The sequence below is a fragment of the Sebastes fasciatus genome, chromosome 5 (assembly GCF_043250625.1).
Source record: "Sebastes fasciatus isolate fSebFas1 chromosome 5, fSebFas1.pri, whole genome shotgun sequence".
NCBI classification, from domain to species: domain Eukaryota; kingdom Metazoa; phylum Chordata; class Actinopteri; order Perciformes; family Sebastidae; genus Sebastes; species Sebastes fasciatus.
Genome location: NC_133799.1, coordinates 21,122,598 through 21,135,140, shown reverse-complemented (window position 1 = coordinate 21,135,140; position 12,543 = coordinate 21,122,598). Strand labels below are relative to the sequence as shown.

The window sequence follows — 12,543 nt, the reverse complement described above, 5'->3', positions numbered from 1 at the left end:
TCTTATAAATCCATATCTTTAAAATGATCAGTTAGGCTGACTTTCAGTGAGTGCTTCAACTTAAAAATAATGAACTTATTGCTGTGTGTCAAAATCATATCAGAGATTTCTATTGGCCCAAAGCTAACGTGGATGGGAGTAATGGACACAATATACTTGTTTTATTGCCGCAAATGATCCTCATCTATAGATATGCACTTTATGATGATAGAACACAGCTTTATGATTTATAGCAAATTATTTTGCAGACCCCCTGACAGAGTGCCACAGACCCCACTTTGAGAATCACTGCAAGGGATCGAGCAAATCTAAGCAAATATACTAAGGGTGGGTGAGGGGGCGCCTTTTTCCAAGCTTTGTCTGAGGGGAGGCCCACAGTATCTGGGTTACTGAGACTTTGAAAAGTCCTGATTTAGCCCATTTTGGCAGACTGTGTGGTGGCTGAAGCTCAGGTGGTGGAGCGGGTCAGACAAAAGGTTGGTGGTTCAATCCTCAGCTCCTCCCTATGGCTCCTCCTGGTCCTTGAGTGGGACTCTGAACCCCAAAATGCCCCTTGTGTCTATGTGGAGAAAAAATGTATCAAAGTGAATGTAATGTTAGAAGTAATTTATGTAAAAGATGCAGTTGTTTATTAACTGCAAGCAGTAAGCAGAATGCTATTGTTTTTAGTTACTGAATACTGTCATATTGGTTAGCAAGTAGAGGCATGTTTATACATCATTATTATCTCTAATGGTCTGTTTTCTTTTGTTTTTTTTGCAGAGACACCCTTGCAGCTTCAGAGAAGAAATGTTTCGCTTGTAATCCCAAGGAGAGAAGATGCTAAGACACGTGTACTGAAACAGTCTCAGTTGTTAGACGGTATGTAATTGTAGACGGCAGCTTGTCATGCTGCCACCTCTCTAACCCCCAGTGCCACTAACATGTTATAAATAATTGCAGCTTCATACCAAATACTGATATTTCAGAGTTCTCAGACAGTTTTTCTTCTCTGTATGCTGCCAGCTCAAACTGCATTTGTTAACTGTTTTGTCCAAGACTCCTGTCTGAGAGATGTTAGAGTAATTACTAGTTCTGTCTGTCTATTACTCTGAAACACGCTAGTCAGTAATTTTGTTTTCTCATGTTAAAAATGCCTTTTCTATTTCTCTCTCTCTCTCAGTGCTTGAGGCCAGGATCCAGCAACTCCAATCTGACACCGTTTTAGATGTCCAGCATGCAAATGTGCATTTTGTTAAAGCCCCCTCTTCTGGAAGAGGGGTTTTATCTGCTAAGGGTCCCAAAAGCACACCAAAAGAGAAAACTGACATTCCTAAATCAGGAAAGACTGTTGCTAAAGGAGCTTCTAACTCGCGCTGGATGGAAAAATTGAATCAGGAGAATAAAAACAAACTCACAATACAGCTCCGTGAGAAAATACAGAAGAATGTAAAGGAGAAACCTACAGCCAAATCTAAAGGTAGCAAAAGCAGCTCGTTGTTCCCCGGTACATCACATAAAATCATATCTACCTCTGCTAAAAAGACTGTGCCTTTGATTAAGAACAGCAGAAGTCTCACGAAATTGTCGGATGAGATTCCTGCTGCAGTTTCTTCAACAGTCACCTCCGCTGCTGCTGCTGCAGCGGGGACAGCAGACATGGCACATACAGTATCTAAAGGGAAACAGAAGGTCTCTAAAAATCAGGTTCCCGGTAAAGAGGACCAGAAGCAGACTGTTACTGATGCCCAGGACAGGGCCAAAGAGCTGGCTGAGGTGGAGGACCTGGAGAGGACAGGACGCCTACAGAAGGACAGCAAGGGAACTGCAAGTGGGGACATCCAGCTGAGCATCTGTTGTTACCTGGAGGCGTGTGTGTTTGCTGGGAATGTTGAGAGGGCTCACCGCTTCCTGCTCAGCCAGCACAGAGTCATCAGTCGACGTAAACATCTGAGCACGGATGTCTACAACATCATGATGAGAGTGTGGGCCAAGAAGGTGAGTTCAACAACTAAAGAAGCTAAGGCTGCGGTTGAACAGTTTTTTTTTTTTACTTGGGGAGGTTCCTAAATGAATGAAGTGACCCAGAAGTACCTAGGTAGCAGCCATGATAAGGATACACTGGAAAATCCTTTACGAAAGAAAAGGAGAAAATGCCGTCATTGTCTAAAGTGACGCACCATTCGGCCGTTTATAAAACTAATTGGGATTCATGTTCAGGGTTGGAAATTAGCAACAACCACTGCTGGATTTGCTTCACTCACCAGCCAGAAAAACAATGGTAATCTACTGAGTGGTAGATTTTGGAATCCACCAGCAACAGTGGCAGGTGGACAAAAAACTTAATTTCCAACACTGTTCATGTTGATAAATATAAGTGGACAGTGACAACCATTTCGTTTCACTTCATTTTTTATTTATTTATTTTGAACATCTAACATCCTAAGTAAATACAAAACAATATCCTTTTTTATTTCAATTCCAACCTTGGTAATGAAGTAATATTTTTCACTGAGATATAGCAATATCATTTACATGGGTACACACATGTGTCCGCCTTCACATGTAAGGTCACCTCCAGGTATATGTGCATACGTGCTAACCCACGTAGCTATAGTTTTCCTTCTGTCAGAGTCCATCTCTTCTCAAAAACATCCTCCATATTCCTTATTTTTTTGATTTCCCTTTTCCATAACTTTTACTTCTTGAATTAAACTTTTCCATTTTATAAAATCTGGGGGTTTAGTTTTTTTTCCACCCTGTTGTTATTTGCTTCAGTGCTGTGATTCGGAGTATTCTAAATAAGTAACGTTCATCTTTACCGAGACCAATTGGGGGTTTCCCCGAGTATGATATGCTCTGCTTTTAAATACAGAGTTTTTTTTGAAAATGTCTTCTATAAACTTCAAAACTTCTGACCAAAACAAATTCAATAGACTGCATGTGTAGAAAATGTGTAAATGATTTCTGTTACTTTCGCCACAGTTGGATGGTACTTGTGTACTTACTTGTGAATGAGATACGTTCGTATTGTAAATACTCGCACATACTCTGGCTCTCTGGTAGTTGACAGTCATTATATTGCTTAAATGAAGTCTTATCTTTGGTCAGTAATTTTGTTGAGTTTAATTGTTTCCTTGGTGTCCATAAACATTTCTGGAGTAAACATTGGTATAAAGGGAACGTTGAAGTAAAGTTTAATGGTCTTGCCATGTATCTCTCTCTGTTTGTAGGGCACATTAAATCACATCGGCCGCATATTTATTCTGCTAGAGGAGGCTAGTCTGAAGCCAAATCTGGGATCCTACTCTAGTGCCCTGGAGTGTATGGGCCGCAATTCCAACTCCTCACCAAAGAGCATCTCAAGGTATGTACACACACACAGACACTCACACGCCACCCATGGACAAGACTCATGAAGAGCTGTGTGTTAGAGAACAAGCACTAACAAGTTTGTTCAGTATCATTTGATTTTTAACAAGAGGGGCATTACTGTAAAGTCATGGGCCAGAGATTTGAGTTTTAAAGGAGGGCAGTGGTAATACACAGTCTTACCAGCAGAGGTCATGCTGTGCTCATGGTTTCAGCACATCCTCTCTGAGTTCTGGCATATACTATTTATCTATGATTGTAGCCATGATTGTCACTATTTATGAGTGTTGTAATCTAAGAATAACAGTGTCAAAGAACTAGTAAACAACCCAACAGTTTATTTTTTTATTGCTTCATGTTTTTTATTGTTGGGTTATTTTTGATTTAGCTGAGGGCTGTGTGGTCGGATGGTGGTTTTACCACTTTGGTCACATGGGGATTAAGGAGTAGTATAACCTCAAGAGGCCCCAGTAGGGCTTATTCAGTACATGTGCAACTAAAATTAATTATGTTTTCATGATTTTCCTTTTTGAATTTTTTGTGGTATTGTTTTGGATTTATTTATTTTTTATAATGTTTTTTAACCCCCTGAGACCTGCGATCCCGACATATATATGTTGCATAAAGCAGAATATTTGCCCACTCCCACGTTGATAAGAGTATTAAATACTTGCCAAATCTCCCTTTAAGGTACATTTTGGACAGATAAAAAATGTACGATTAAATATTTCAATAGATTGACAGACCCATTGCTTCTTTTAATAGTTTTTTGCTTGTTTTATAGTCTGTGATTCTATTTTCATGCTAAATACTTTTGTGGCTTCAACAATATGATCTCAACTGGGATGATGGTAAAAGCTTCTCTTTGCCGTTACGGTCCAGTTGTAAAAACCAGGTTGTCTTGTGTATCAGTTGTAAATTAAGGCATGCTTTATTTTGTGTCAGAGTTGGGTGTCTCTCCTGTATTAAGCTGACACAATCAAGTGTTCCTAACACTTTGCACCTCATTAGCTGTTCCTTTCCCTCCTTGCTGATATTGTTTCCATGGCAACCCAGCATCACGGTTGTTTCTTAAATGTTTTGTCGATTTGTGGAGGTTTCCGTTGTAATTATTGTAGCTTTTCACAAGGCCACTTAGAATTGTTTTGGTTGTGGCAGCATGCTGACACGGAGTGTTAATGAGGTTGGCGTAGACTAATTAAATTGTTACAAGACAGCAGAGCTCTGCTGTCGTGCACAGTGGTGTATTTAATTTATTTTTGCTCAGACAACCTTGCACATTTTACAACTTTTTTCATCAAGGTCATCCTTGACAGCCAGTAGCCCAGTTGCGTCTCAGCGGTAACTAGGTCATCCTGAAAAATCACTGTTAAGTATTATTAATGAATTTGTTATGTCACTGACTGTGTGTCAGCCCCACATTTAGATTTATTACATGACATTTAGCTCATACAGTATACACCTACTGGGTACAGCTTCAGCAGAACACCACACGTGTCACAGTGTGTGTGTCTGTTTGATGGCTGCGAATACAATCAGCTGGCCTGTCGCCCAGGCAGTGACAGGGTTCATATTGACTTTTCTTTTTTTTCTTAGGGGCATAACCTTAGTCTGGAGTTATTATAGCAGGAGAACCTACAGGGCACAAGCGGTATTTGTTTCATTTACCCCAATGCATGTTGATATATAGACCCCGTTGAACAATGCACTTTCATGTAGGGCTGCAGTGAACGATTATTTTCATTGTCGATTAGTCTGTTGATTATTTTCTCAATCGATTAGTTGTTTGGTCTATAGAAATAAAGAAACCAGAAAACATTCACATTTAAGAAGCTGGTATGAGAGAATTTTTACTTTTTTGTCCTTAAGAAATTAATCTAACTGATTAATCCATTATCAAAATAGTGGGGGATTAATTTAATAGTTGACAATTAATAGATTATTCGTTGCAGCTCTACTTTCATGCCCTCTTTGAAATGGGCTACCTAAGTTATGTCCCAGTTCAGGAGTTACCTCCTTCACAGTCTGCTTTTCAAGAATACATCATGACATGTAGGCGGGGCTATCCCAGTCCAAATGTTAACCCTCAAATACATCGCCCTCAAAAATGGCAGCTTCCCTTTGGTAGATTTTTTTTTTTTTTTTTGAGTTTACAAGTTGACAAGATCTGCCTGAATGCACCATAAGTTTTAGTCTTTTTGAAGTAAAGGTCCTGACAGACCAAGCAGACAGTTGGCGGTCGGACAGTTTGGGGCCGTCGGTGAGCATCTGTCGGCCTAGTCTTTGTGGTGTGTCCCGTACCGTCAGCTTTAGTCTGCACATGTCTTTTCGGACGATTCAGCATGTTGACTCGGCGGTGTCGCCCGTCGGAGAGAGAAATCATTCGGATTGGCTGTTCAGCTTAAATTAATCAGTGCAGGAGAAGAGAAACGCAAGTGAAGAAAGCAAGTAAAGTCAAGGGGGCACACAGAAGATGCTTCTCATTTTTCATCTTCATCTTCATCTCATCTGATCATTCCAATACATGGATATTTTCACGATATGGCCATCTGGAATGAAGCTAAATGGTGAGTTATAGTGGTGTGAAAGTGGTCGGCAAATGCCGCTTTGTTTCATGTACGAATCATAACAACGGCTTGTACATCCGCTGTCCTCGGTTTTCCAGTTTCCCTTTTTGAATGACGAACACAGACTACCGTAGAGAGGTATTTCCTCTCACGCAGGCACAGAATGTACGTGATGGTCGTCCGTTGGCTGCAGTCTTTGCGGTGTGTTCAAATGCAACTTGTCGGTCAAGAAAAAGGCGACGTGAGGCAAGGCAACAGTCGGCCTTCATCGCCGCTAGTTCTTTGATGTCGGCTTGGTGTGTCTGGGCCTTTTAATAAGCCTTATGAACTGTTTTATGGATTCTGGTATGGAGAGTTATTTCCTCACGCGGGCACAGAACGTACATGATAGTTGGCTGTCGGCTGTAGTCTTTGCGGTGTGTTCGAGTGTAACTTTTTGGCCAAGACAAAGGCGACGTGAGGCGACTCGAAGGTCGGCCTTCGTCGCCGCTAGTTCTAGGAAAGGGAGTGCAGGTTCAGCCCACACAACCTTCAGCCTTCTAAAGGTCTGACCTTCATAGGCTACTTGTCCTTTGAAGAAAGCACCTTGTGAACTGGAGCACAGCTACTGTAGCTTCCAATCATGCAAAATAGTCTGAGAAGTGATGAAATATCAACACTCTGCATTTCACTGCTGGCTTGATTAGCTGTTTTGAAGGCTTCATCAGCCTCAGTCACGTTGAGTGCTGTTACACAAACCACACACACATGGAGAGACACACATAGTTTCCCCCTGGAGCCGGGGGACATCACCCTATGCAGCGTGGTCCAATAGCGGGACAGGTGGCAGGGCAGTAGGGTTGTGGGCGGGTATCAGGTTGGTCCATCGATCACTGTAAGCTGATGCTTGTATGACATTGTTGTTCTGCAGTGGTGCACTCCTGCTCAGTCTCTGGCCCAGCAGCCTCTCTTTTCTCTTACAGTCCTCACTATCATCATTTTATCTTGTCACTCAGTGTGTTTGTAGTCCGCCTGTTCTTTTCTTTACTGTGTTCTCTCCCTGTTTATTATGGCCAAACTGCTGTACTCTCCTAATATCACTCTCTGAGGTCTCCCCAGCAGCATCCTTGCCCTCAATGTACCAATCAGTTCCCCTTTCCTCCGTCTCTCTCACACACGCACACACTTATCCCTTTAAGGTTCCCCTTTTGTAAGTGCTGTGTCCTCTAGAGCTCTTGGCTCCCTAGGGTGCAGCCGAGCAGTCACCAGACTGATTATGCTCTATCTTTCAACCTCTCTGCTCTCTTTGTTCCTCTGGACCACAGTGCCAGCACCCCAGACTAATCCTCTCTTTGTTTGAGGCTCTCTCATTTACTCAGACCAAAATTGCACATTGCATCACAGGAGAATCCGAAGCATGAGTGCAAATACTAAAAAAAAAAACGTGACCTCTTTGGCTTGCTTTAGAAATATAACATACACTTCAAACACAAGACCGAATATTGTAATATAATGCTGTTCTTCATTGTATTTTATTGATGTGCAGAAGCCTGCTCACTTCTGATTAGATTAAGTCGGTAGAAGTTGCTGAGCCAAGGTTTCTTCCAAATGGTAATTAGTGTGCTGTTATTTATAATTGTCTTGAGGGAAAGGTGTGCATGGTGAAGCAGTGTTCCTCTGTGGTCGATGACAAATGGGTTTTCCTTTTCTGTTGCTTGGCTTAGTCATGTAGTTCTGTTATTAACCTCTAGGGGGCAGTGCAACCAAACATGGTCTTTAGGCTCCTCGGTCGTCGTTTGGCCGGGACTTTAAAATGTGCATGACTCTAACAAGGTTTTACTCATGTAGACATACAACATCTGTAATTACACATTTAAAAAAATAATGCACCCTATAGGTCATACAAATAGCATACATGGATGACAGCCAGTCATTGTAAAAAAACATTGTGTTGGCCCAATATATAGACCGGAATAATACATCAATGTACAGCTTAATAACATTATCTACCAAAAATTCATTAATCATTTACACAAATAAAATATTAATCACTTTAGTCCCTGAATCTCATTAATCACCGACGAATATAGATCCACCAGGCTGAGCATATTAATTCACAGGCTTTCTGAGTTACATATATCAAATTGAGTTATAATATAATCACGCTATTGCACCTCTCATTTGTATTCCAGTGGCTGGTTTGTTGCACATTATTAGTATTATCTTTATTCTGCAGTCCAGTCATGGAGACGGTGCTCTCTCTAGGAATCTCTGGGAGATTCTGTTTAAATAAACATTTCTCTGATGTCGTCAGTGCCCATCTGCCTCTAGATCAAACTCCTATTTTGAGTCTGACAGAAAGGCCCCGTCAATGCAAATACTTCGATTGATATTCTGCGACTGTCGATCAGGGTAGGCGAAACATACACAATGATCCCACAGACAAGGGAGCTTTTTAAAAGCTGAATTAATCAGTAGCCCAGCAAGTTATATGATTATCATCAACAGGCATGGGGTCACAGGGTTGAAAACTCTGAACTTGTGATCAGACTCCAAATCTGTTCCATCATGATAACCATAATCTCCCACGTAAATGAAAATCTACTTAGTCGCCCGAAAGGCTGGTTCTCTGGCTAACTTTCTGAGCGCTAAATCTGAACAAACACTGAGCTAACCGGATGGGAAGGAAAAGTATTGTAATTACTTTCTGCAACAGAGTTGTAGGGAGGTTATGTTTTCTTAATCTTTGAGTGTATATATACGTCTGTTACTCTTGTTGGCAAGATATGAAGAAAGAAATTCTGACATTAAGTGGACTGATACCCTCACACAGCTATGCGAGAATGATATTTTAATAGTTATTATATTTCAGTTGTTTTAGCCATAGTTATTAGGGGTGTAATGGTACACAAAATTCATGGTTCGGTATGTGCCTCAGCAAAGAAAAATGCATAAAATAACTTGTTTTTCATTTATTTTGAAATTTGTTATAATTTTACAGATGCTCATTGGCAATTATTCTTACTTTAACAGTTAAGGCACTCAAATACTGATATTGTCAATAAAAGATGGATAAATAACAAAAATAAATTACAGAAATGTCTGTAATGTAAATGTAACCCCCTTGGGGATCAATAAAGCTTTTCTGATTCTGTAATGCTTCATCATAAGACGCTGACCGGTTGATAATTCCTGAATTGAACTGTAGCTTGTGCTCGTTCATACAGGGTTGTCCATTGAGCTCGATTGACCCGGCGAACCGGGCTAAACCACCTAACATGCTACAGCGCTGCTACAGCTGATAGAGAACAACTGGTGCGCTGCCAAAATCTGCTTCAGGGGCCAATAAAAACCTGCTACACCAACTGTATGTCCCTGTATGTCCAGGTGCCTGAGCCAGATGGAGGGGGATGGCCTGTCTGTGGACGACCTGTTCAGCCGGTGTGTGTTCCGGCAGGATGAGAGAGACATGGTGCTAAAGGCCGTGCGCATCGTCCAGCCCGACTACCAGCCCAACCTCAACGCGAGCACAAGCCAGTGCGCCTCATCTCTGGTTCAGGAGTTCTACACACAGGTACCACAGGCTAGCTTTCACCTATAGGAGTGGCGATATGAATGGAGGATAGAATTTCAACAAAATTTGCAATATAAATAATCATGCTGTCGCTCTCTGAATCTATTTTATGTTAACAATAAACACTTAATAAGACCGGGAAACTGTGTCATACCTGTCTGACTTCTTTCGTCTTCCAGTAGTTATAGTTAATCCGGGTACTGTCACTTGGAACGGAGCAATCCATGACAGGGTTTGGGCAGCAGCTAGCTCGTAGTTTCCACAGCGAGGAATAGGACACAATTAAGGAATCTCGGACTATTCCCATCCGTACTCTACTTGGTCATTATTTTACCATCTAACTAGCTAGCTACCAATATGCCATGCCTGTCGCTAGCCGCGGGATCATCTTATATAGCCTCCAGAACAATATCAGGGACGGCCTATTTTCTCAATCAGCTTCTGACTATGAGCGATGGTCATGAAAACATCATTTTCTGCCAAAGTTTGAACAGGGATGTTATTTTACATGCGATATTTCTGTTTCTTTGTCCTTGCTTTTCTCACTGGCTTGAAGTGGGCAGCAGGGTCTGTTAGAAAATAGGTTATGTCACGTACTTCTGTGCACCAATCAGCTGATATTCCTTCTAAATAGTTTGATCAGTGGTCTCCATAAAGGCCGATCAGAAGAGCCAATCAGATGAGGCATTGATTCTGAATTGATACGTTTACTCATTTGTCTGCTTTCTCATCTGCTCTGTAATTCACTCTTAAGAGCGACACAGCTGGACACACACACACACACACACAGTCCGCAGCGCTAATGTTAAATTAACATATAGACTGTAAATTAACCTATACACCGACATGCGTAACCAGCCAAAATTGGTTGTCAGTTGATCTCCCTAGTCTCTGCCATGACATGCACTTCGTGAGTTATATTTATCTAGAAACTGCAGGGGGCATTATGTTAAAGAGTGATTAATGTATTACTATAATTACAGATTAAGAGTTATTTTTTCAAGGCTGAGTCTTGTGTATGTTTTGAGAGTCAAAGCTGGGAAAGCTGTCAGAAGGCTCCAGCGTGACTACGAAAGATTTGATTGTCACCCCTTCACAGCCAGACAGGCACTGGCCTATTTATAGCGAGCCAACTCTGCTTTCTAATGGGTCCCCCGCTTTCCTTGCCTTCTCTCCTCTCCCCTCCATCCCCCCTCCCTTCCCCTCCTGAGTCTCACATGATTCATTAACAGCCTTTTGTTCAATTGCACTATTTTTAGCCTCAATCCTTGCACCATATTCACTTTGGTCTTCATCTGTGTGACGTATTTAGCTATTTTTTGTCTACTTTATGTCTTATTGTTGGCCTGTGTATGTGTATGATGGTAGCAGCAATCGGCAGGTCATGTATTTTTATCTTAAGAGTGTATGTGAAACTATGCCACTTGGTGAAATGTGAAACGGGTCAGATGTGACTGCTCCATTACAGTCGACTCTGATTGCATTTGTGAGGCTGTTTATCGGACTATGACTGTGACTTTTCTGGCAGGTTGATTTAATGACTGAAAGGCTGCCCAAAGAACTGGTCCACTAGATAACAGAGGAGCAGACTGGATGGTCTCCGGAGGATTTAGAGTCAGTGTTAGCAGCAGACACACAATCTAATTAGAATATTGTTTGTTGTTGTGAGATGGAATTTTGATTAAGCTGATGCTCGTACAAAATGCAGTTTGATCTAGTTTCAACTTGTCATTAGAGATATTGTGCTATTCTATCATTTGATTATTGTTTTCATCTGGAAACTGACTGACAACTGGTTTTGTCACAGTAGGGACAAGAAGGAAAAACATTATAGGTTTGGAAATTAGAGTTCATTCAGTTTGACAAAGTACAGTCTGTCCAGGTCAAAATGATCACTAGAAGCGGGTGATTTCATCCCAATTTTTTGTTGTTGTGCATCATTTCTCATGCAGATTACCATCTAATTGACATTTGTATATTTATTACATGAAGACAAAGTAATGAAACGGAAAGCTTCGCTATTTACTGCCTTTTTACCTCACCGAGGGTGAGGCATTGCCATTTTTGACCGGCTGTAGCTTGAGCATTGCATGCAGAACGACGCCCCTTTGCCCGGGCTCCTCGTTCTCTCACCCGGTAGCGGCATGGAGGGAGATGGGCGCCGGTCTGCATGAGCTGCCGGCGCTGCGGTGCCGAGGAGCCGGTCAGCAGAGTTTTACTTTAGGGGCATTACGTGAGCAGTCATTATCAATCCACTTGACGAGGGAGGCTTTACCCACATGTGCTTTCCCCGTGCACATTTGTTTTTTAATCAGAGAAAATGACTTTCCTTTTCCCTTTCCCCGACGGTCCTCGAGGGAAAGTATCAAGAGAGTAAAGTAAAAACCAAAATTCAACTAACGTTAGTCTAACATAGTTTTAAAATGTTTTTCCTACATGTTGTCATGTAAGAAAAGATCCCAAATCATCACTGTAGGCGGACTACTTAATTACTATAAGCAAATTATTTAAACAGCATTTGTAAAAGAATGATTCTGCCCCAAGCTTTTTGATCCATATAGGTGATTGATCACTGTATTCACATGAAATCGCACAGCTGCACTTAAGCAATATTGCAGTACAGTCCTTTTTTAGAGCTTTTTGCTTTTCTTTGTACACCAGAAGCTTCAAGTTTGTACTTTAAAAACTATCGTGGCAGCCCATTTCTCCCTGGTCTACTGATAATTTAGTGTTGGCTTCGTAGCTCATTTATTGTTTTGAAGTTGCACTATTGTACAAAAGCTGTCTGGTGAGCAATTTATGTGGCAAACTACCTCAAGCTTTGCTCTGGCTACTGTCCATGCTCCGTCTCTCCAAGGCCTGATTTACAGTCTATCCTGTCTGATGTTCTTACTGCTGTAATACATCTACTCATGTCTACAACCTTTCTACGATGTGTACAGATGATATCATTTAATAATCATTTTACTGCTTCCCTCGGCAAGGTCACTACCTCTTTAGACAATAATTGACTTTTAAAGCACATTTTATATCTTTACTTTTAGCAAGAAATGTGGCAGTGTCTGTCTGACA

General features: G+C 41.3%; 1 protein-coding gene across 3 annotated transcripts in view; it reads left to right on the top strand.

The window, feature by feature from the left end:
* The window catches only part of polrmt (polymerase (RNA) mitochondrial (DNA directed)), a 125,561-nt gene that overhangs the window by 69,543 nt on the left and 43,475 nt on the right, over positions 1 to 12,543 (top strand). For all 3 annotated transcript variants that reach the window (XM_074635679.1, XM_074635680.1, XM_074635678.1), the window contains 4 exons: positions 763 to 861; positions 1,163 to 1,977; positions 3,213 to 3,346; positions 9,285 to 9,471. In XM_074635679.1, the coding sequence (XP_074491780.1) occupies positions 763 to 861; positions 1,163 to 1,977; positions 3,213 to 3,346; positions 9,285 to 9,471 (1,235 nt within the window). The remainder of the gene's footprint in view (positions 1 to 762; positions 862 to 1,162; positions 1,978 to 3,212; positions 3,347 to 9,284; positions 9,472 to 12,543) is intronic.